The following is a 23,214-nucleotide window of genomic DNA, read 5'->3' on the forward strand; positions in this document are numbered from 1 at the left end:
TGTCCCACCCACTCTGCATGATGAGCCATGCATTCAGGTGTGACACTGACTGAGCCACAATGCAAGGACAAAAGATATATTTAGAAGAAGACTTATATTGACCATTTAAGATTTTGCTTACATCTATCTTGTAAATATGTTTTGCTATTTTATTAAAAAGGTTACAATTAAAACAATAATTACAATTTCAACAATATTTCAAGTGTACTCTTTCTTTGCAAAAAAAAAAAAAAAAGATTATAGGCCTACATTTTATCTATGTATTCATTAGTTTGAATATAGCCAACATTGGAACAGCTAACATCTTAGTTGATGACTTTATTTTTGACAAAAATAGCATATACTGTATATAGAAATTGCTAAACAAAAGCTTATTTCAGGGTTCCTGCAGGTTTCAATTAGTCAAATTTAAGAACTTTTTAAGACATTAAGACCATAAAGATTTAAATTTAAGACCTACACGACGCATTGCCAAAAAATATTCAAATCAAAGAATTAATTTTATTTCAATGAATTCAGTAATTGAAAAAGCATTAACTTAATTTACAGATAAAGCAATCACATTAGTAACCTTCCAGACCCAACAACGCGTGTCAGAGAAAAGAACAGAATCAGATATAATTTTTTTTATAGAAAATTGTACTTTGCATATTATAGGCCTACTGTAAAAAAAACATAATTAGTTGATTTTAGTTGATCATAGTTGATCAGAACTAGAGATGAAATGGCATGAACATCTCATTTAATTATTATAGTGCCAAAAATTATCACTTATCACAGAATCCTGTTAAAAAAGTACTAATACTACACAATGAAATCTATTCACCAAGTTTTATGTCGAAAAACAGCAAATAACAAATAAAATTAGCATCAATACGCACTAACATAAACATTAAAATAATACGATTAAAAATGATAGCCAGATTTTAAAAGTGTCTTGCAACATGTTATATACTAACATGTACAAGTTCAAATAAAGTTGACAAAAAAGGTTTTTATAAAAAGATAAACCTCACATATTTCAGACTTTAATTTATCTTTTTTGACTCATTCTTTTTATAAAAAATGGTTTAGTGACAAAAAACCGAGCACGTCGCTTCAGTCATAAGCGCGCTTACCGCGCGCCTTCATTTGAATGAACTTGAGCGCGAAAAAGACGCGATATGTGAACTGCCTCTTGGCGAGCGACTTCGATACTTATTGCTACTTTGTAATAACTTTCTGCGGCCAGCGTTTCTGGAAATGAACGAGGGTAAAATCTTTTTTAAGACCTGACTAAATGAAATTTAAGACCGCGGATGAAAATCTGGCTGTTTTTAAAGGGATACTTCACCGTTTTTTCATATTAAACTATGTTATTCCCTTAACTAAGACGAGTTGATACATACCTCTATCGTCTCAGTGCGTGCACTAAATCCCTCTGTCTTGCGGCGAAACTTTGTTAGCCCAGTTAATTTAATATGGGCCAAGCAGAGAAGATACCAAACACCTCCACGTTTTCCCTATTTAAATACAGTTACTCGCGAAGTGTAACTCGACCTAGGACGGTGACACAAAACAAAACGTTGCGCTTTTCTAAGCGTGTAAAATGGATAACTATTTTGTATGGCGGAATACCATAGCAAGTGCTTGTAAGCACTTCGACTTGGCGCAGTAATATCTTCACTAGAGGGAGCGGGGGCCGGTGAGAGGATTTTTCACGAGTGAAGATATTACTGCGCCAAGTCGAAGTGCCTACAAGCACATGCTATGGTATTCCGCCATACAAAATAGTTATCCATTTTACACGCTTAGAAAAGCGCAACGTTTTGTTTTGTGTCACCGTCCTAGGTCGAGTTACACTTCGCGAGTAACTGTATTTAAATAGGGAAAACGTGGAGGTGTTTGGTATCTTCTCTGCTTGGCCCATATTAAATGAACTGGGCTAACAAAGTTTCGCCGCAAGACAGAGGGATTTAGTGCACGCACTGAGACGATAGAGGTATGTATCAACTCGTCTTAGTTAAGGGAATAACATAGTTTAATATGAAAAAACGGTGAAGTATCCCTTTAAGACGTTTTAAGGCCTTAAATTTAAAGTTCAGAATTTAAGACATTTTAAGACTTTTTAAGACCCCGCGGGAACCCTGTTATTTGATGTGGCAGTATATTCTACAGTAAAAGTAAAAACTGTACCCAAATCTAGTCAACAAAATGTTGTCTTTCATATTTCGCCTGACTGTAACGTTGTTTTTATGAAATATTAGGGCATATAAATGTTAATTTGCAGTTTAATACGTTGCTTATACAAATAGCCTACATTTTATTTCAACATATTTCAGTCGATTTTTACTCATCTCAGTATAGCAATACAGTTTGCTAAAACATCATCATTCATTCACATACGCGATTTAAATTTTTAAAAAGTCTTTTTGCGAGCTGCGGTAAACAGCGCGCATCTCTGCCGTTCATTCATTCATACACAGAAACCCGATTCACGTGAGAAGGAAAAAAAACGTATTACAGTATTCCTCAGCTCGCTCCTCGATATACCCGCACTTCTGAGGTACATTTTCCATTATTATTATTCCTCACAGCGCTGCAAGACGGTGTAATGATCTGAATAAACTTGTGTTTTCTCGAGCTGAAATGGGGGCATTCACAGGTTTGCGTGGATTGCCTCAATCATTTGCGTTTGAATAGCGCGCGCTCTCCGTGGGCGGGGTCACATTACATTTGAATTAGCTGTAATGAGCTCGACTGGAATCGCTCTCTTTTAATACAGATTTCACAAGATGAGAATATTTGTTTTTTATATAAATTACTTCATTTAAAAGAAGAGAATTCAAGCTTCATGCCTGTGTGTCTGTATGTCTGTTTGACTGAGTATTCGCTGAGTTGTTCATTTTCGGACGCGTTTCAGAATGGACTTCACTGGCAGAGAAAAGGCAGAACTCGCTTCGTGTTTATTTTTCTTTATTTGGCAAAAAGCACAACACTTTGTTTTTATTGTGAGTATACACAAAAATAATACACATTTAACAGAATCGATTGATGTATGAAACTCCTATGGAAAATCAAAGTCAACAGAGTATTTATGAGTTTCTTTTACACTGATAAAAAAAAAAGCGAGCTGGTATCGCCGACGATAATGCCGACCTCAGGGGGTTAATGATTGAACTAATAATACATCAAACTACAGTTACACGCAAAGGATAAAAAAAAACAAAAACAAAACAAACAAACACGAATGAAGAGAGGTGGGAGAGTGGGAGAGAGAGTAAAAGTGGATGAGAGAGAGAGAGAGAGAGAGAGAGAGAGAGAGGGCGAGGAGATGAGAGATCACCGAGATGATCACAGTATGGCAAAATCACAGACAAGGTGAACCTTGAGAGACAACAAGGAATCAAATCACATTAAAAGTTCAATAAACTAATACTTGCAAAATGGTTCTCTTTGTGTTGCCGAGAAAAGAAGCGCCGCACGTGTCCTTTGGGAGCGGGACATTCTTCTCGTGCTTCCGGAGCAAACGGAGTTCGCGGGAAGTTTAAAGGGATAGTTTGCCCAAAAATGAAAATTCTGTCATCATTTACTCACCCTCAAGTTTTTTCAAACCTGTATAAATTTCTTTTTTCTGCTGAACACAAAAGAAGAAATTTTGAAAAATGTTGGTAACCAAACAGTTGATGGACCCCATTGACTTCCATAGATTTTTTTTTTTTTTCCTACAATGGAAGTCAATGGAGTCCCAATTAAACGTGTTTCTGAAGCAACCCTAGAGGTCGATCGTGGATCAAATCGATCCACCATCAAACAGCGTATATTTTGTGCTGTTTTATGCGTTTGTGACATGTTTTTTTCCCCCCTCAGTGTAAAACTTACATTTTACAGTTATATTATCCATCTGTAAATGTTAGAAAGTCGAGCAAATGTATCCATTTTACTGCTAATCTTCATATTGAACGAGCGCTGCTGCGCGCATGCGCGCCAAATAGGAGCGCAAAAATTCTGACTAAAATATACATTTTGCTTGGAAAATTAATATGCAATATTTTACAACACTAGAAATATCTTCTAATTATAATAATTTATCTAGGATGTTGGATAAGTTGCAGTGAACTTCTAGCGAACAGAAGTACTTCAGTGAACAAGAAGTAGCCTAATTCAGGGAAGATTTATTTTTTAAGAAATTAAATAAAGATACAAAATATAGTTTTGGGTATAGGATCTATGCTACTTAATAAAGATATAAAGATGTATACTTGTTTATAATGCTGAGAATTACAGCTTTTAATGCAATAATTTTTGGAGAAAGCAAGAATCCCCAATGAGTAGATTTAGTTTCTAAAGTACATTATGGAGAGGATAACATGAAATTAAGAGCAAATGTATACATTTTGAAAAGATACAGAGGGGGAAATAAGTATTGAACACGTCATCATTTTTCTCAGTAAATATATTTCCAAAGGTGCTATTGACATGAAATTTTCACCAGATGTTGGTAACAACCCAAGTAAGCCATACATACAAAGAAAAAAACAAAGATAAGTTCAGAAATTAAGTTATGTGTAATAATGTGAAATGACACAGAGAAAAAGTATTGAACACATGAAGAAAGGGAGGCGCAAAAAGGCATGAAAAGCCAAGACAACTGCTGAAAACTTACAGTAATTAAAAAGCAATCCAGCCCCGTCAGTGGAAATTAATAACAGCTGGTTCATTCCAAAATGATGGCCTACAAAAAGGTCTCATAAGAGTTTGATATAAATATGTGATATATATACACAGGGATGTAGTGGAGGCTAAACGCACGTAAACGCCGTTTACGCACCTCCCAAAATTTGGAAATAGCGTTTGCCCACCTCCAAAGTGCGTTTATCCACCTCTAAATTTCACGTTATTTGAGCGGACTTTGCTTTTCCAGTGCGTGATCGCCGATCGGCACATGATTCGAGCATTTGGGCCGTTACAGAGCAGAACGCGCAGCGCGCAAACATGGAGCAGAGAGCGCAACTCGCCGAGTTGAGTAAAGTTGGCAATAAATTCACAGATTCGAACTTCCCGGGTCAATAACTCGTGAGCTAAACGTTGTTACTACACAAATAACACCTCTTTTTAATCGTAGTAATGTAGACAAGCAGCTACAACCTATTTTTTCTCAAAACAAGCTTTCCCTCACAGTGGACAAAATACATTGATCTCTATGCTCAGGCGGCAGAGAGACAGATCCGAAGGGACCGTCTGCAAAGTGCAAAACCCGAAAACAGTCAATAACTTCACTGTCACACACTATAGTGTCATCAAAATAAGTTCACACATCACTGCTGTCCTGATGGTTATACTACAACACTTATTTTATATCTTTTTGCATAATTTTTATGATTATTATTTATGAAAAATATTCAATAACTGCACTGTAATTCACTGTATTGTTGCCAAATTCAGTTCGCACATCACTGCTGTCCTGATGGTTATACTACAACACTTATTTTGGAAAAAAATATATTTTTAATTTAATATACAATTGTAAATGTATAATTTTTTTTAAAAATATTAAATAACTGCACTGTAATTCAATGTATTGTTGCCAAATTCAGTTTACACATCACCGACGTCCTGATGGTTATACTACAACACCTTGGTAGTACCATCAAATGATAGCCTATAGCGATGTCATCAGGATACACATACCGGTAGGCAGTGGGCCACCTTACCGGGTGACCACGTCGTGGTCCACCAGAATTTATAGTTTACCCACCTCTTTTTTTACCACTACACCACTGTATATATATATATATATATATATATATATATATATATATATATATATATATATATATATATATATATATATATGTATATATATATATGCTCAAACATGCTCTTAAACGGCGTGCTGAAAACAGCTGTTTTTGACCACCAGGTAAAATGAGACAATACTAATGAGAATTTTTAATTAAAGTATATTACAAACTTTTATTTTAGACCCTGAAGAATCATATTAGCTTGTACAAAAATGGCATAATATGACCCCTTTAAAAAGTTTTACGTTTTTAGTTGAAGACGGTGTTGTGTAAACGGCCTCTGAGACTGTGGCTGGAAGTCAGTTGTAGTTCTTATGTTTCTCTTTTCTTCAGTGATTCTGCTTGTTAACAGCAGGTGTTCATCACTAATACCTAATCATCAGTTAATGAATCACTTAATTATTTAATTAACTTTAACACTGCTTCAGTGTTACTCCAACACTGGGGAATTTACTGTGTATTAAAAAAAATACTCTAAAACTGTGAGAAAAATCAACGAAACAAAACAAGCAGTTTTGAGGTTGCACCAAATTTGAGGTTGATATCTCAAAAATGAGCTTCCACTAGATGAAATTAATTTCCAATGCACTAATTTTTGACTGAATAATATGAGCGTGACTATTTTTTCTGGATCATTTAATCTTTTTGAATAATGTCCATGATTTGTGTGTGTGTGTTTCACAAAGCAAATGGCCAAACCTTTATCAAGTGAAGGATTGTTTGTTTCTAATTAACTTTAGTCAGATGTATTTGTAACTGTTATCAACTGTATTCTTTTTTTTTTTTTTTTAAAGTGACCAAAGCCTTGTCGTATAAGCGGCCCCTAAGTTAATAACTAATGATCTTTGCAACGGAAGTGAATAAATCAAACTAACTTTAGCTGGACAATAACTTTATTCTAGAGCTGCTATAAAGCAAAAACAATCTCTGGCACTTTAATTTCCTGTTATCACTGTAAAGTGGCTTTGAAACTATTTATATTGTTAAAAGCGCTATATAAATGAAGGTGACTTGACTTATACCTGTTTATTTATTTGTTTGGTTGTTTACTTATTTTCTTTTCACCCTGTATGTATCATAAAAAATATAAATAAATCATAAAAAAAAGAAAAAACATATTCAGTGACCATAACTCGTTATTCAGCTAGAAAAAAATTATTCTAGAGAGAATTTTGATAAATATATGCACATTACATAATCATTATAATTTTCAATGTTCAATATTTGATGCATGTTTGAATAAATCAGTACACTTTTTTTGACAGCCACCATAGAAATATGATTATGTAATTGTAAAGTTAGTATAACTTTTATTATTATTTAAAAAACATCCTTGAATGTAATTTAAGTGTTTGTATACAAATCAGTAAATTTTAACCTTCAATATTATATTAATGTAGTACAAACTGACTCCCATAGTTTACAGCATTATTTGAGAGATTTTCTTTCCTTTCGCCATGTACTTTATCTGATATATACAGTGTATCCAAAACAATTCATATCGAATCGTGTCAATACTCAGCAAACTATATTGAGAAATGTCAAAATGTTTGGTAACATGGTTGCAAAAAAATATGAGCCAGTTATAAATGTAAAATAAAACAGCTAAACTATTTAGTTGGACCTGATGTTGACAATCAATATAACAGTTTCTCAAACCTCCCTTTACTGACCATTTGTGGTAAACAAACAAGAAAGAAAATATTCTTCTATTTCATAGTTTACCCGTTTGTCTAAAACTGATGAAGTTCTTGAATCTTTCTAACATGAATGTTCTTCAGCATCATAAATGAATGAAGAATAAACACCAACCTCTTTGTTCTTCAGGATCTTCAGTGTGTTTCATTCTGCAGGGTTCTGGATCACTCATGTTCTCACTTTCCTCTTTAATAAACTCAGTCTTTGCAGATTTCAGCTCTTCCTGATGCTCTGATGCTCGTCTTCACTTGTAGCTGATGGGAATATTCCAGCATTTATTGGAGAATTACAGTAGGAGGAGCTTCACTGATGATGTGCTTGCTGTGGGAGGAGCTTCGCTGATGATGTGATTGATGTGGGAGGAGCTTCACTGATGATGAATTCCACTGTAGGAGGAGCTTCACTGATGATGTGATTGATGTGGGAGGAGCTTCACTGATGATGAATTCCACTGTGGGAGGAGCTTCACTGATGATGAATTCCACTGTAGGAGGAGCTTCACTGATGATGTGATTGATGTGGGAGGAGCTTCACTGATGATGAATTCCACTGTAGGAGGAGCTGAAAATCAAAGTTATCAGTTACTGAGTTTGTTTTAATACTAAATGACACATCTAAGCATTTACGTCTGTATCTCTATATAGAAACCAACAATTACACTCAGTCTGTTGACACCAACAAGCTTAAGTGCCAATTTACAGGAGATCTGAAGACATTAGCATAATAAATGAGGTGAAAACAGGAACTATTGTCATGAAATAAAGAGTGTTTTCAGCAGATCTGTTAATATTGATGAGCCTCAGACTATCAACACTCATTCAACAAGCCATTCAGGATCATCAGCAGATCATCTCACTTTATTCTGAGTGCTTGCTGTTAGAAACACATTATTTAAGTCAGGATAGATGATAAAAGCCCATTAAACTGCTCAATTGAAAGATGATAGTTATTTCTCTCAATATGACATGGATTAAACATCAATAATACAAAAACAAACACTAATGCCACTCATCTTCAACCACTACAGCTACATAAATATGAACTGAAACATGGTTTGATTTTATGATAACTACATTCATTGTATTAGGGTAATTAGATCTCTAACACGTAACAGTTTTTATGTGCAGAGACTGACCATCTTCAATGACAATTACATGATTATCTTTGCTTAATGTTGCGAACAGCATCTTAGCTAGTTATATTCCTTTTGCTTCTCTGTTTTATCTCGGGATGCCCATCCTGAGGTAACTAGAGAGTACGTCAGCTCCAGTCTGGATCCAGCCTCTTATGAAGACTTGAGATGCCCAACACCTGTGAAGAGACCAACTCTTGACAGGACTTCAGATGACGCCAACTCTGAATCAACGTGATCTCATGAGAATACGTGTGCATTTTTACATAAAGTGTGATTATACCACATGTACATTACGTACACATATGTATGATTATGTAATTGTAAAGTTAGTATAACTTTATTATTATTATAAACATCATTGAATGTAATTTAAGTGTTTTGTCGTGTTGGGGCAGGGCTTTTTACATGTCTCAAAAGTAAGTGAAATATTTATGGACAATCTTTTAGTTGAACGACGCCAGAAAATTCCATAAAGCCAAGAAAACGGAGAAGAGGAAGACGAAAACAAGCAAGGAGCCATCTTCATATTACATATCAATATTTTTTCAGTCACATTTATTACTTGCCCGGTACAGTGCGATGGATTCAAGATTAATACCGTTCCCAATTATCTTAAAACCATACTCAATGTTTATTGAGATAATCTTGTGGTAACTAAAGAGCCTATCCTTTAGTCATGTCCTCAAGAAGTTAGATGATCAGTCTATACAAGTTAATATTCTATTATAAAAATAATAGATTGATTACCTGTATTATAAATCTATCTTTTTTAGTACTTCTTAAACCTTTTTTGAAATATAACAACAACCTTGTTACATGCTGCCTCTTTGGCTAGGCTATATGATCAAATCAGAACACATGGTAATTATTCTTTTATCAAAAGAATGCTCACCCCTCGTGCGTTTCTTCCAGAAAGAACTTCATGATCCAGGCAGAAGAAAACTGTACTCAATAATCCAAGGTTGAGTCAGATGATTATAGTAAATGTTTTAACAAACTTTATTAAAATAATCAAATGAAAAGAAAACTTGTTACAGATTATAAATGAGTAACTAACAGATGTAAAAATAGCTAAAGCTAGCAGGCTTCTTGCGTCTAGTAACAGCTGACATACTAGATTGAGGGTAGCAAGGAAGAGCAATAAAGCTTCCTTTGTTTGCTTCTCCACTCACATTTTACAGCATAGCTCTAAGCAGACTTTCTAACAGTCTTTGATTCTAATCTTCCTCAAAAGCTCATGCATTTCTGCTTCTGATATCTCACAGAAAGTGGGTGATTTCCTGTTCTGTTGTTTAGTTCCAGAAACAGCCGTTGCGTAGGAAATGTCATTCTGATATGGGCCTCTCACTACAACAGCAAGCAGATGATACGAGTTCTCAGACAAATGTCTCCATGAATAAAGTCCATGAGTAACTGAATAAAAAAGTTAATAAACCCTCTTACAATGTTTATTAACTTTTTTATTCAGTTACTCATGGACTTTATTCATGGAGACATTTGTCTGAGAACTCGTATCATCTGCTTGCTGTTGTAGCGAGAGGAAATATTACATTTGCAGGAGAGATTTGGATCGCTTGACGCATGATTAAAACTTGCCTTGCGTTGCCCCAATGACAGGGACAGTATAAAAGGCTTTGTTCCCTGTTTCTGAGCGCCGCAATTTCAGTTGAAGACCTGCATGCTTTTCTGTTATTTTTTTCCCTTTTTTGAATTTATTGCCTTGGTATTATTCAGAATTTTTCTAAACTAAAACGAAACCATTCTGTGGTGATTCGGAAAACTGTCAAGACACGTGAAGGGTTGGGGTCAGAATCCCTTGCCTCTTCAATTTAAATTTACATATATCATTTTGAATGATTACTTTATTATTCTTATTAACAATTCAATAAACAAGTATATGCATGTTATCATAATCATTTCTATATTCATTAAATGAATCATACATATATACATATGATTTCTGTGAGTGTTTAACCAGTTTATTTTAGCCCTTTTGATAATAATTCTCCTGAGATACAGAGAGCAGCGGGAAGGTATTTGGACTCAAGTGTTGCGTATACCTTCATACATCTGCATCTATATATGTATATCTTTCTTGGTTGACTTGTATAAGTTCAAGGGTCAATTTCTAATACATAAATTTACCTGGTTTTTAATTAAGTTTACATCCTCATGTGCATTTTTCTAAGGAGTAAAGGGGGATATTATCATTCCTGCTTTCTGAGGAGTGAAATGTTTTATCAGCCTGTTATGGTGGACTGCTCTTAATGGGCTCAGGCCTTCTTCAGCCTTGAAAAGAACTGTTGTTCCTTGGTGCTGTGTGTGTGTGTTTGATACTCTCTACAGGTTCTTAACACTGTGATATATGACATATAGACACGAAGACGCTTTCCTCGGACCCTGGAAGGTCACCCTGGACATAAATCTTGGAATTGGGCACCAACTGTTTTGATTAATGATGCTATACCCACTTATCTATTAAAAATGTATTCATGTTTAGACTTAATGTTCGCTTAGCCAATCAGAAGTCAACGATGATGTCATGTATGACCTTGGTAAAGGAATTATTGGTGTGAGATTTTGTGTAAGGTAGCGTTAGCTTGCGACCTCCTCGTGAGACTTTGATGCTGGCTCTACCAATTTAACTGCAAACTATTCTTCAGTAAATTTGTACTTATTTGATTGAACTTCATGACTCCTGGTCTTCTTTCATCCTATCTGATCTCTGGGTCTAAACTGTATACCCCCTTACACAAGTTTCGAGTGATAATTCCAAGAAATATCTTTAATTTGATGAAGTTTGAATTTTGATACTTGCAAACACCCAGTGAAACGGATACAGGACTTAACTGGTAAAACCCTGAAACAACATCTAGCATCTTTAAAGTCCCTGTAAAGGCAATTCTAAAAAATAATTCTAAACACATTAGAAATGTTAGAAATGTATTGCTAAAACATATTACAAAGACTGTGAAATGTCAAATACTGAATTGTGGATTTAGACCGTTAAACAGTTTTTCACCATTGCTGTGTTCCGGATTTTTTAGGCGGGGCTAAAACGGGGGCTCGATGACTCACTGGAGCCCCTGAGCTCCTGGACACACCCCTACTTGATTAGGGCTGCAACGATTCATTGAGTTACTCGATTACAAAAATTCCTCAAGGCAAAAACTCTGCCTCGAAGCCTCGTTAAATTCCTATGACGCGCACTATACGCGCAGGGATCTGATTTCACACGGACCTTTGTTCAGTGTTCAGGAAGCACAATAGCACGTGATACATTTTGAATTTAGTTGGCGCGATGTCGGAGAGTAAAGATGTCCATAAACGGCAGAGAATGTCTAAAGTTTGGGATCGCTTCCTTTCAGCGTCGCTGAAACAAGGTAACGATTCTGTCCCCCGCTTTTTTTTTTTTAACCCAGCGCCAATATTTCCGCCCGTGCCTAAGCCTACACATTGATGTTCGCCGATTTTAATCCCATACTGTATTTGTAGTGATGTCGTGATGCGGTTTGACTAGATATGATGTTTAGCTTTGATGTTTTAAAGTAGTAAATGTATTCACGTTCAACTGCAAGAGAGTATAGCCTAAAAAAGAACCCCTTCACACACACACACACACACACACACACACACACACACACACACACACACACACACACACACACACACACACACACACACACACACACACACACACACACACACACACACACACACACACACACACACACACACACGCACACTCGTCTCTCTCAAGCGCCAGTCAGACCAATTGCGGCAATGCATCACATATGCTCAAACTTTTATGTAGCCACGCAACAATAATTTCAGCATGCATTCACTGTATACACCGGGACGTGATGGAGGAAAAAATATTGCATTGCAGTCTTTGCGAGACCTTGTTTGTCACGTCTGCCAAATAGTTACAGACAACAACAAAAAATGAAACTCCCCACCAGCCTGCTTCTCCAAATCCACTAGTACTTTTGGGGAAGACACAATCGGCTACCAAAGTAATTGAGCATAGAACATTTTCAATTAACAAAAAAATATAATACTACAAAACGTGCTAATATACTTCAACTAGCCTAAGTGAGAAACAAAATGCTGTTCTTTTTCTATTTAACAAAATGCATATTTACAATAAAACATTCCCCTTTTCAAAGCTACACTTATTTTTTTATAAATTGTATACATTGTGTACCTGTTTGGCTTGATATTTTATAGGCTATTCATTTCATTTATTTTTGTTCTCCGGTGGGTAATTTGCAGAAGGTGCAATCCTTTTTTTGTATTGTTGTATTAAGAAGACAAAACTAAGGCCAAATGGCCTTTACTATTTAAGTTTGTATTCATAGTTTTACATGTTATACATGTTTTAAAGTATAAAGTTGACTTAACTGTATTGTTAGGCTATATAATTGTTGGCACTGGCACTTATAAACACTAAATGGGTAAAAAGTACAATAAATAGGCTTAGTTTTGGAGCCAAATGTTGGAGTTGGAATAAATACCTCAGTTTTTTTTTGAGAAATAAAAGCCAAATGCTTGATTATTTTACAGCCACATCATTTTCGTTATGCATTATTTGTTTTGGTTGTTTAAAAACACACTAATTTTTTTTATCCGATTACTCGATTAATCAATCGATAAAGTGCTAGATTAATCGATTACAAAAAGAATCGATAGCTGCAGCTGATGACGCACTGGAGCCACTGAGGCTGCCCCTCCCCAATCAGTTCCCGCTCAATCGCGAGTACTATTACTACACAGCCTACAGTTTGCTAGCTAGCTATGCCTTCGTCACGGAAATGCATATTACCTGATGCGATCACTTACAAAAAAGATTAGGGTCCTTATTTAAAGGGACAATGTGTAGCTTTTTAGGTATTTTATTATCTAAAATCTATATTTTTATTCATAAATATGCCCTCAATGGTGTACAAATACCTATGCCAATGATCAGACTAATCCTCGTAAACGAAGAATTTATTATCTTTATATACATGGGACGGGTAAGTCCACGGAGGCTTCCATGTAGTTCCGCCATCTTGAAAAACTATAATAGCAGAGAGGGACAAAAAGTACTAGGCCAACGCGTTTCCACAACGCGTTTCGTTCAGAGCCAGCGTCACGTGACTGAAGCCAGCAGAAGCGGAGGAGCAGAGCAGTGAGAGGCGCTTGTCACTGCCGCAGCAAGTTTAAAAGGCTGCACTGCACGGTTATTTATACACCGTTCATTCATACATACATATGAGTCACAGGATAAGGAGTCCTCGTCGTCGAAAAAGTCCAAAATAGATCGTAAAAGGAAACGTGACCGGAGATTACAAAAACAAGGGTTACTGTCAGTGTCAGGATATCTAATGCAGGAGAAAGCTTTCAAAAGAGACCCTGAAGTTGCCTGCTTTCTTCTCGACAGGTAAGTCAATGTTACAGTCTTAATTACAAGCTTTTTTTTCATTGCTTGGTTGTGTACTTTATTATATAGACAGTAGAACATTTATAGTTAAAAGTTAAACAGGCTCTGTGATGAATAGCAGCTATTGAGTAAAGTAACGATAGAGAAGGCTCTGATGATGATGATATCTAACAATGCACGTACTTCAAAAAATATAACGAGTAAAGAAGGCATTACTACTAATTACCATAGTTAATGTTTTTGACAGTCAGTAGTTCATACTGTAACATTCTTTTTTTGTTGTTTCAAGTTTCAGTTTGTTTTAAATAACAAACATGTTCACCCGAAGAAAAACTCGAAGTGCTATTATAAGACATCCTGTCATAGCTTTTTGGTACATAACGGCTACCGTAGATGCAACGCGCATTTGAAAAAGTGAGGCGCTGGAGAGCATTATTCGTTTGAACGCTAAATACAATTTCACCACTAGATGGGAGAAATTCCTACACAATGTCCCTTTAAAGTTACGAACAACGATCATATCAACAAGAAGAGCCACCTTGATGTAGAGCTGAGGATCACAACCAACACCTTGCCTCTGTAATTACTAATTAATCTTTTTACACAGGATAGTTTTATAAACTTTCGTCGGAGACAACTGGAATTCACTGATAATCAGCTGTTACTGGTGAATGGGGCCAAGCCGACCGTATAGTGCGTTCATCCCCCGTATTGCTGACAACTATCATCGTCAGTGCATGCCCACGTGTCAACTTTCCCGCGAGTGGGCGTGGTTTCAGCGGAGCCAGCGGACACGCCCCCAGCGTTTGAGAGTAGAGACCACTGCTAATTTTTTCAAGATTTTGATAGATTATTTTATTTATTTGGCTGCTTTTTTTTATCATTTAAATGTGGCTGGGTGGCTAATAACACATTTTTCTGTGGTGTGACAAACTCAGAACGCATACTTAATTTTGACTTTACAGGGACTTTAACCTACAGGTAAGGGCTATTTATAATTGCAACAGGTTGTGGGAATGAAATTACCTGAAATACTTTAATACTGCTCTTGTTGAATCTTAACTTGTTAAGTTGAGGTTTATTTGTGTACTCTATTAAAGTCTCTTATTTCACTACACTGTGGCTGCACTTAGTGTTTTTAAAAGACTACTTTGATTGAGTATAAGTTACTGTTGCACTTTCTTTGAACTTGTGTATAAAAAACTGACATGCCTTTTATTGCAAAAAAAAAGTTTCTGGACATCAAGGTTTAAAGATATATATATATATATATATATATATATATATACAGTACCAGTCAAAAGTTTGGAAACATTACTATTTTTAATGTTTTTGGAAGAAGTCTCTTATGCTCATCAATCCTGCAGTTAAAAAAACAAAAAAAAACAGTAATATTATGAAATATTATTACAATTTAAAATAATGGTTCTCTTTTTAAATATATTTTAAAATGTAATTTATTTTTGTGATGCAAAGCTGAATTTTCATCAGCAAGTACTCCAGTCTTTGGTGTCTAATGATCCTTCAGAAATCTTTCTAATATGATGATTTAATACTCAGTTATTATCAATGATGGAAACAGTTGTGCTGTTTAGTATATATTTTTTGGAATACTTTTTTCAGGATTCATTGATGAGTAAAACGTTAACAGCATTTATTCATAAAAACAGCATTTATTCAAAATAAAAACATTTCTAACAATATAAATCGTTACCATCACCTTTTATCAATTTAACGCATCCTTGTTGAATTAAAGTACTAATTTCTTTTTTTTTTTTTTTTTTTATTGTTCCCAAACTTTTGAACGGTAGTGTATATTGTTACAAAAGATTTCTATTCTAAATAAATAGTTCTTTTTAATCCTGAAAAAAGTATCTCAGGTTATAGAAAAAATATTAAGCAGCACAACTGTTTCCAACATTGATCATAAATCATCATATTAGAAAGATTTCTGAAGGATCATAAGACACCAAAGACTGGAGTACTTGCTGATGAAAATTCAGCTTTGCATCACAAAAATAAATTACATTTTAAAGTATATTAAAAAAGAGAACCATTATTTTAAATTGTAATAATATTTCATAATATTACTGTTTTTTTGTTTTGTTTTTTTAACTGCAGGCTTGATGAGCATAAGAGACTTCTTTCAAAAACATTAAAAATAGTAATGTTTCCAAACTTTTGACTGGTACTGTATATATATATATATATATATATTTTATATATATTATTCATATAGCCTACTTTTTTTATATTCCTAGATGTATTTGTTGAACTGTTTCTTATAGGCTACAGTTACTGCTAAACTAAAGTACCATTTTCAGTTTAGTGTTACAAGTGGCTGTGGTGAAATAATATATTAGCCTACTGTCAAATGTATGCCAGATACAAATACTCTTGTTCACTGTTCATGTTTTATTAAGAGATAAGTCTGAAACACGGCATACAATAATTATATCAATTCACTCAGGACTAGTAGTAGCTATACAGCTACACACACACACCCATGCTGAGAAGAAGAAGAGTTGCTGCATTAGAGTCATAACGTGGATCTAAGCGAGTTCACACCGGATTCACAAGCTGGTCCTGAAAGATGGAGCAGTTCCCACTTTAAAAGCAGAAGCTGATGTTTATGGGTCACGACATGTAGCCTTTTGCTTTGTTGATGTGTTTTCCTTTGCCAGTTTCTATGGTTTTATGCTGTAGCAACGCAGTTTAGGCTAAAACACATACAAACTTCATTTTAATCCCACCAGCGATCGTTGAATGATGGTGTTTGTTGGCATCAGGTTACCATGGTTAGTCTCGTAATGTGCTCATGGTTCTGACGACAGATATTTGGCTACATTCGTTTTGTAGTGTGTGTGTTTGTGTGTGTGTCAGTTCGTCTGTGTGTCTGATCAAATAATCCCTTCGAGGATTGTTATATGAGGTAGAACGATTGTATGAAATGCATGTATATTTTTGCGTGTTTTAACATAAGCAGCAGTAGCATTTACATATAACCACGTTTGGAAAAAGTATGAGACATCTACTGTACACACAAAAAAAATAAACATACCTTTCTGAAACGTCCTGTAACAGCCGTTGGTGCACAAGTTCTGCTCGATTCCTCTCCACTAATATTCAAAATTCTCTAAGATTGATTCAGGCTGAAATTGATAAGGCAACATTGACGCCTGTGTTGTTTAATACACCGGAGCACGTGCAACTGGTAACGGACGTGACGTTTCCGGACGGCGTGAACCAGAACTATGGAAGTAAAATAATGCCAAATGTTTTTGAAACAAAAAAGCCGGTTGAATTGCACTAGGCTACTTGAAAAAAAAAAATGCATTGCATTAACCATGCTTGCATTTTAATGCATTTTAGGGCTTGCATTTTAATGGGCTGAAATTCAGCATGGTTGAATATTTAAGCTGTGATTATTTCTATTCAAAACATTTCAAACTGTTTAAAAAAACAACCAACAATATTCAACAGGCAATTTTTTGGTCCATTTTATTGCGCTTTGCAAATTTGCTTCCTCAAATTCATTGGTTCAAATTCGACAGAAAATTCTACGTTGACATCCAGGAACTGCAGGAAAAGCAGTAGTTTACCGAGCATACTCTCCATAGTCTACCTCACTAGCAGGGGTTGTTGACGAAGACAGAGCAACAGTTAGATATGAGAGTTGATTAAATATGAGAGTTGATCTCGCCGCCACGCGGTCACGTGGTTCACGCAGCTCTACAAATCCGCGTTGCCAAAGGGCTTGTTCGACTTCATGCAGCTCTGCGCAGAACGATCGGCGGCTGACTTGAAGCAGTGCATGCCGGTTAGAAATTTTGTCCGACTTGATACAGCGCCGACGCCACGTGACTGTGACGTATGGCATCAAAGTACCGCGAGAGCGTTTCGAGAGTAGCCGGAGAACTCAGCCAGCGCAGCTTCTCAAGAGCGGCTGCACTGGGCTGCAGGAGGGCTGATGACGACACAGCTGTTCCACGATTGGCCGGATTCACCGCATGACAACGATCACGTGTGTTTCGTGTTTATTCGAACACCTTTAGTTCCTCTAATGCTCTCAAATCAGTTTATTATAACAGTGAACACTCTTTTCATGTCGTTGTCATGTTATATTGTGTCATGTTTATCAAATTAAAACTGCTTAAAAAACGTAGACTCCACTTCATTGATAGTTGCTTATGTTGAACTTTATTCTTGTTCAAACAGACGCTGTATGAAGCAGTACATAAAGTATTGAATGAACATGTCTCATGAAATGAAACATCTGTGTATTATTTGGCAAATATTGCATTTATTTCACTGCAGCTGTGGTAAAGTATGCAAACACCACGTGAGCGGTCACTACGGGAACCAGAAAGTGTCCGACTTCACGTCTCCGTTTGCAGCTCCTCCCCGCCTGCACGCGGCTACTCTCGCCGATCGGTTACATCCAGCCGCAGCCGATGTCGAACACACCTAATGATTTTAAGCGGGACAGACAGCAGCAGCTATATTTGCAGCAATTATCGGTAATTGATGCATAATGAACATTGATTATTACGTTGAAACTTAAATTGCTTACATATAATAGCTTTTTTTTTCTGTGGAGTAGCAGAAACACAGGCAAATACGTTTTTGTGTTTAATTTAGGAGGGAAATTGGGTGCTCCCAATTTCGTAGAAATTATATATACAGTACATATTATATATACGTAGAAAACAGCAATAACCATTTACAGCAATTTTCTGTAAATATATGGAGAGACTGCATTAACGTTAACAGTGTGGTCAGTTGAAATGAAATTGAAATGAAACTGGAGATATGTGTACTAAGTGGAACTATGTAACACTATGTTAACATTACATTACTGTTAACAGGATTAATTTCCTACATGAAATGTATACACACTGTACACAGTAGGCTACACATACTGTAGCTTACTAAGTACATCGTGTGTGTTCTAATGAATGGTTTGAAACGATACTCTTTACTATACTTTCTTTACTCAGTACTCTTTCTCTCCAGTTACACACACTCCATCAGAAATCAACGTTGATAATAATCATAAATGCTTCTTGAGGATCAAATCATCATATTAGAATGATTTCTGAAGGATCATGTGACATTGAAGACTGGACCCAACAAGCAATAGCCGTCATTTCACAGCCTTGGTTAAATATAGACCCGATATAGTCCGGCTATGTGTAACCCACTTCTAGACAAAATAACATTTAATCTGGTTACATGTATTTTTTTCCGAAAATAACTTGTGATATGTATGATATTCCATCATGTAAGCAAGTCAACTGTGATTACAAGGTGTTTGGTTTCATTTCTTTGACATGTTCTATGTGTAGGCTGTGCATAGCCACGATTTAGCTCATAGTCAGACCGGCTATTTGTAGCACACTTATAGTCCAAACTGATTAACCCCTTAAACCCTAACCGTCCCGCCGGCGGGACGCCACCCCATGAAAAATATTCATAATCAAATTACTAAGCAACCACTGAATGGAACAACACAAAATAGGTATCATTTTAAAGCTTAGAATCTCAGCTTTTTAATGCATCTAATTACTTCGATCAACTTCTAATGATTGCAGAGTTATTCCACTAAATGCGAGTGTACCCGCCGTAGGCGCCACCTAGCTGCAAAATTAATAATCATAATTTTTTTTCAAAAATATTACCTGGATCAACTTAAAATAGATGTCATTTGAAAGCTTAGAGTCTGAATGTAGCCAATTTGATAAACTCCAATGTAGTGCTGAGTTATTTGCTGATAAATAGAAAAAAAATTTTTTCATAATTTATAAACTACTTTTTTGTACCACATACTGCAATATGTCAAAAACATCATACAGCTCAGATAGTCCTGTGTCATATGTCATTTGAAAGGTCTCAATGAGTAGAATACAACAAGCATAATTGTTCCAGGGTTTTTAATAAACTTGAGCAAGGTTTTTGTAAAATAACCCCTTAAAGGTCCCATGACATGCTACTTTTTGTAGGCTTTAATATAGACCTTAGTGGTCCCTAGTACTGTATCTGAAATCTCTTTCCAAAAATTCAGCCTCGGTGCAGAATTATAGCCACTACAAACCAGTCCAAGAATGAGCTTCCTTCAGACAGGCCGTTTCGGTGTCTGTAGCTTTAAATGATAATGAGGAGGAGAAAGGCGGCGCAAGGTGGAGGGTGGGCGTGGCCTTGACCATCTTGCGCAACGATACCATGCATGTTTGTTTATGTTGGATATATTGCAATGGCACGAAGACACGCAGTCGTTCAAGCATTTCAGTTTGACCCAGAATCTGATCCAGATGGAGAAGCTGCAACTCAGCAGCTCCAGCAGGACGTTTCCGAATGGTAAGTTTAAAATATTATGTTTGGATACGGTACTTTATTCGGATGGTTTACAGTTATTATCATGTAGCTAACGCTAACCTACTGTTGCCTTTTCATGAGAGATCTGTAACGTCTGTCATTTATCTTATTACAATTACATCAAGCTCTGCGATCTTGAAATGCGGTTATCGCGCGCGCCATATAACCAACAGGAAAACGGTTATCCAAATAACAAAGAAGTGTACAACACTCGCGTTACAGTGTGTGTATTCACACACATAAACTGCATAGCTCATGTGACAGCCACATTCTACGTGTAACAAGCTAGGTAACCATAAACAGTAAAGCAACACACTTATATATCATTAGTTGACTTACTTGTCCGAGGTGTGTAGCTGAGCCAAAGAGATTGATCCAGACTTTAGTTTCAGACGTTCAGCAAGCCCAGCTTTGTATTGACCCTTCAGTGTTCATTTGTACATCCAATTATTGAGCAATTATTATGCTTTGCTCGCTCAAAAGCCATTATGTCTCTCGTGGACAAACTAAAATCGCGCGTGCGCGTTCCTGTTTCCTAGCTCGTTTTCTCATGGGCGAGAAATATCCTCTGGGCGGGCAAAGCAGAGAAAGGGGAGGTAACATTTCTCCTTGTAACGTCATAAAGAGGGGATTCAAGATCAGCCTGATTGAGCCTCCATTTTCTCAAAGGCAGAGAAAGATAGGAAAAGCTCGATTTATACCGATTGAAATTTCTAGAAACTTGGGGACCATATACAGGCTAGGGGAACTCATATTAATGTTAAAAAACCTCAGAAATTGAAAATTTCATGTCATGGGACCTTTAAGAGACCCATGTGTAAACCATATATGGATGCTGCATTTTAGACACATTTCCGCTTGTAACTTCATGAAACATGCTCCAATTGTGGAAAATGACACATCATTATTTACAGCAGATGCTTACAATTAAAAAGAGTCAAAACTCAACATAATCCATCACTCAGAACTAAAGATATTCCTCATGGAGTTCTAAAACACAAAAAATCCACTGATTCACGTAGCCTAGCAAGGTAGCTTAGACTTGGCCTTTTTACTCGTATCTTCATGAAACATACGGCGATCATGAAAAATTATACATCGTTATTTACAGCAGGAGCTCACGATTACAAAGAGCCCAAACTTAATATATTCCATCAATCAGATCTAAAGATATTTCCTCATGGCGTTCTAAAACAAAAAATACCTCAGACGCGCCTATCCTAGTACTCATTTATTATAGATGTAGCACTTGTCGCGTTTTAACTCATAACTCAATGAAGCATGCATCAATTGTGGAAAATGGCACATCATTATTTACAGCAGATTGTTAAGATTAAAAAGAGCCCAAACTCGCCATAATCCATCACTCAGATCTAAAGATATTCCTTATGGCGTTCTAACACAAAAAATTCCACAGGCGGATCTATGAAGTAGCAATAGCAGTGATGCGATGTTGTTTTGATGTGACGTTTCAGCTCATAACTCAATGAAACATGCATGCATTGTGAAAAATCACACATCTTTATTGACAGCAGATTCTCACGATTACAAAGAGCCCAAACACAACATAATCCATTGCTTTGATCACGAGATATTCCTCACGAAGTGATGCAAACTTGGCTAAAAAAACAAGTCTCTCATCCTCCCGGGGTGCAAAGTGTTTTCCCGGAACCATCCGTGCTCGATTTCAAACGTGGAATAACACAAAATATGTATCATATTAAAGCTTAGAATCTCAGCTTTTTAATGCATCCAACCACTTCGATCAACTCTGAACGAGTGCTGCCCAGTCTCTCTCAACCGGAGTGTACCGCCCGCAGACGCCCCACAGACGCCACCTAGCTGCGAAAATATTAATTATCATATTTTTCCAAAATATTGCCTTGATTCAAACAAAATTGGTGTCATTTGAAAGCTTAGAGTCTGAACTTTACAGTGAATGTAGCCAATTCGAAAAACTCCTAATTACTGCTGAGTTATTTGTTGATAAATAGAATATTTTTTTTCATAATCTATAAAATTGTTTTTTGTACTATGTACTGCAATGTGTCTAAAACATCATTCATCTCATGAAACATTCAAAAATCGTTGAAAATTGCACTTCATTTTTTACTGCATATTAATACAATTAAAATGAGCCCAAAATTAACATAATCTATTGCTTTTATGACAAGATATTCTTCATGGTGAAACAATTTTAAAAATGCCCATGAGGGGGCGTCAAGGTCTCAACAAAAAGGCTATCTTTGTTCCAAATGCTTTATCCAATCACCACAAAATTGTATCCAGATGCAGCTCATATGTAGAGGGACTTCCCCAAAAAAGAATTTTCCTTCTACCTTATTTCCTTCCTGAGTTATTCCATGTCAAATAAGAAAGATATGCATTATCATTATAAAAATTATATATATTTATTTTTCTTTTATCAGCAGTTTCTCGGCAGGAGAATGTCCAAATGTAATGTAATGTATATTTTCAAAAAAATTGAAAAGTGTTCTTTCAAACGATACCTACCTTTAGAATCTCCTTGCTATAGTTTTGAAGTTATGAGTCTTTAGTTTTGTGTATGTCACTAAGAAAACTCATTTTTTGTATTGCCTTCCAAATGTGTGAGGACTTAACAAAAAGGCTCCCTTTGTTCCAAGTGCTGTAACTTTGGATTACTTTATGCTATCATCATAAAATAACGATCCAGACGCAGACCACACATAGGGGAACATCACAAAAAAAGAATTATTTTGCCACCGTATTTCCTTCCTGAATTATTGCATTTCAAATAAGAAAGATATGTAAATTAT

At 36.0% G+C, this 23,214-nt stretch overlaps 1 protein-coding gene across 6 annotated transcripts in view; it reads right to left on the reverse strand.

The window, feature by feature from the left end:
• The window catches only part of LOC309499953 (uncharacterized protein), a 58,597-nt gene extending 40,829 nt beyond the window's left edge, over window positions 1–17,768 (reverse strand). Inside the window, exons 1-2 of one of the 6 annotated variants that reach the window (XM_082171518.1) lie at window positions 9,509–10,069; window positions 8,084–8,792 (exon numbers count right to left, since the gene is read on the reverse strand). Coding sequence is in view for 4 of the 6 variants with exons in the window: in XM_082171519.1 (XP_082027645.1) it covers window positions 7,596–7,653 (58 nt within the window). In the remaining 2 variants the exon portion in view is untranslated. Of the gene's footprint in view, window positions 1–7,595; window positions 8,043–8,083; window positions 8,793–9,508; window positions 10,070–17,102 lie in introns of those variants that run through there. The other 5 variants (XM_082171519.1, XM_082171515.1, XM_082171517.1 and 2 more) reach the window with 5 other exon arrangements.
• Window positions 17,769–23,214: the final 5,446 nt, after the last annotated feature.

This window comes from Leuciscus leuciscus (assembly GCF_965113295.1).
Source record: "Leuciscus leuciscus genome assembly, chromosome: 1".
Classification (NCBI taxonomy): domain Eukaryota; kingdom Metazoa; phylum Chordata; class Actinopteri; order Cypriniformes; family Leuciscidae; genus Leuciscus; species Leuciscus leuciscus.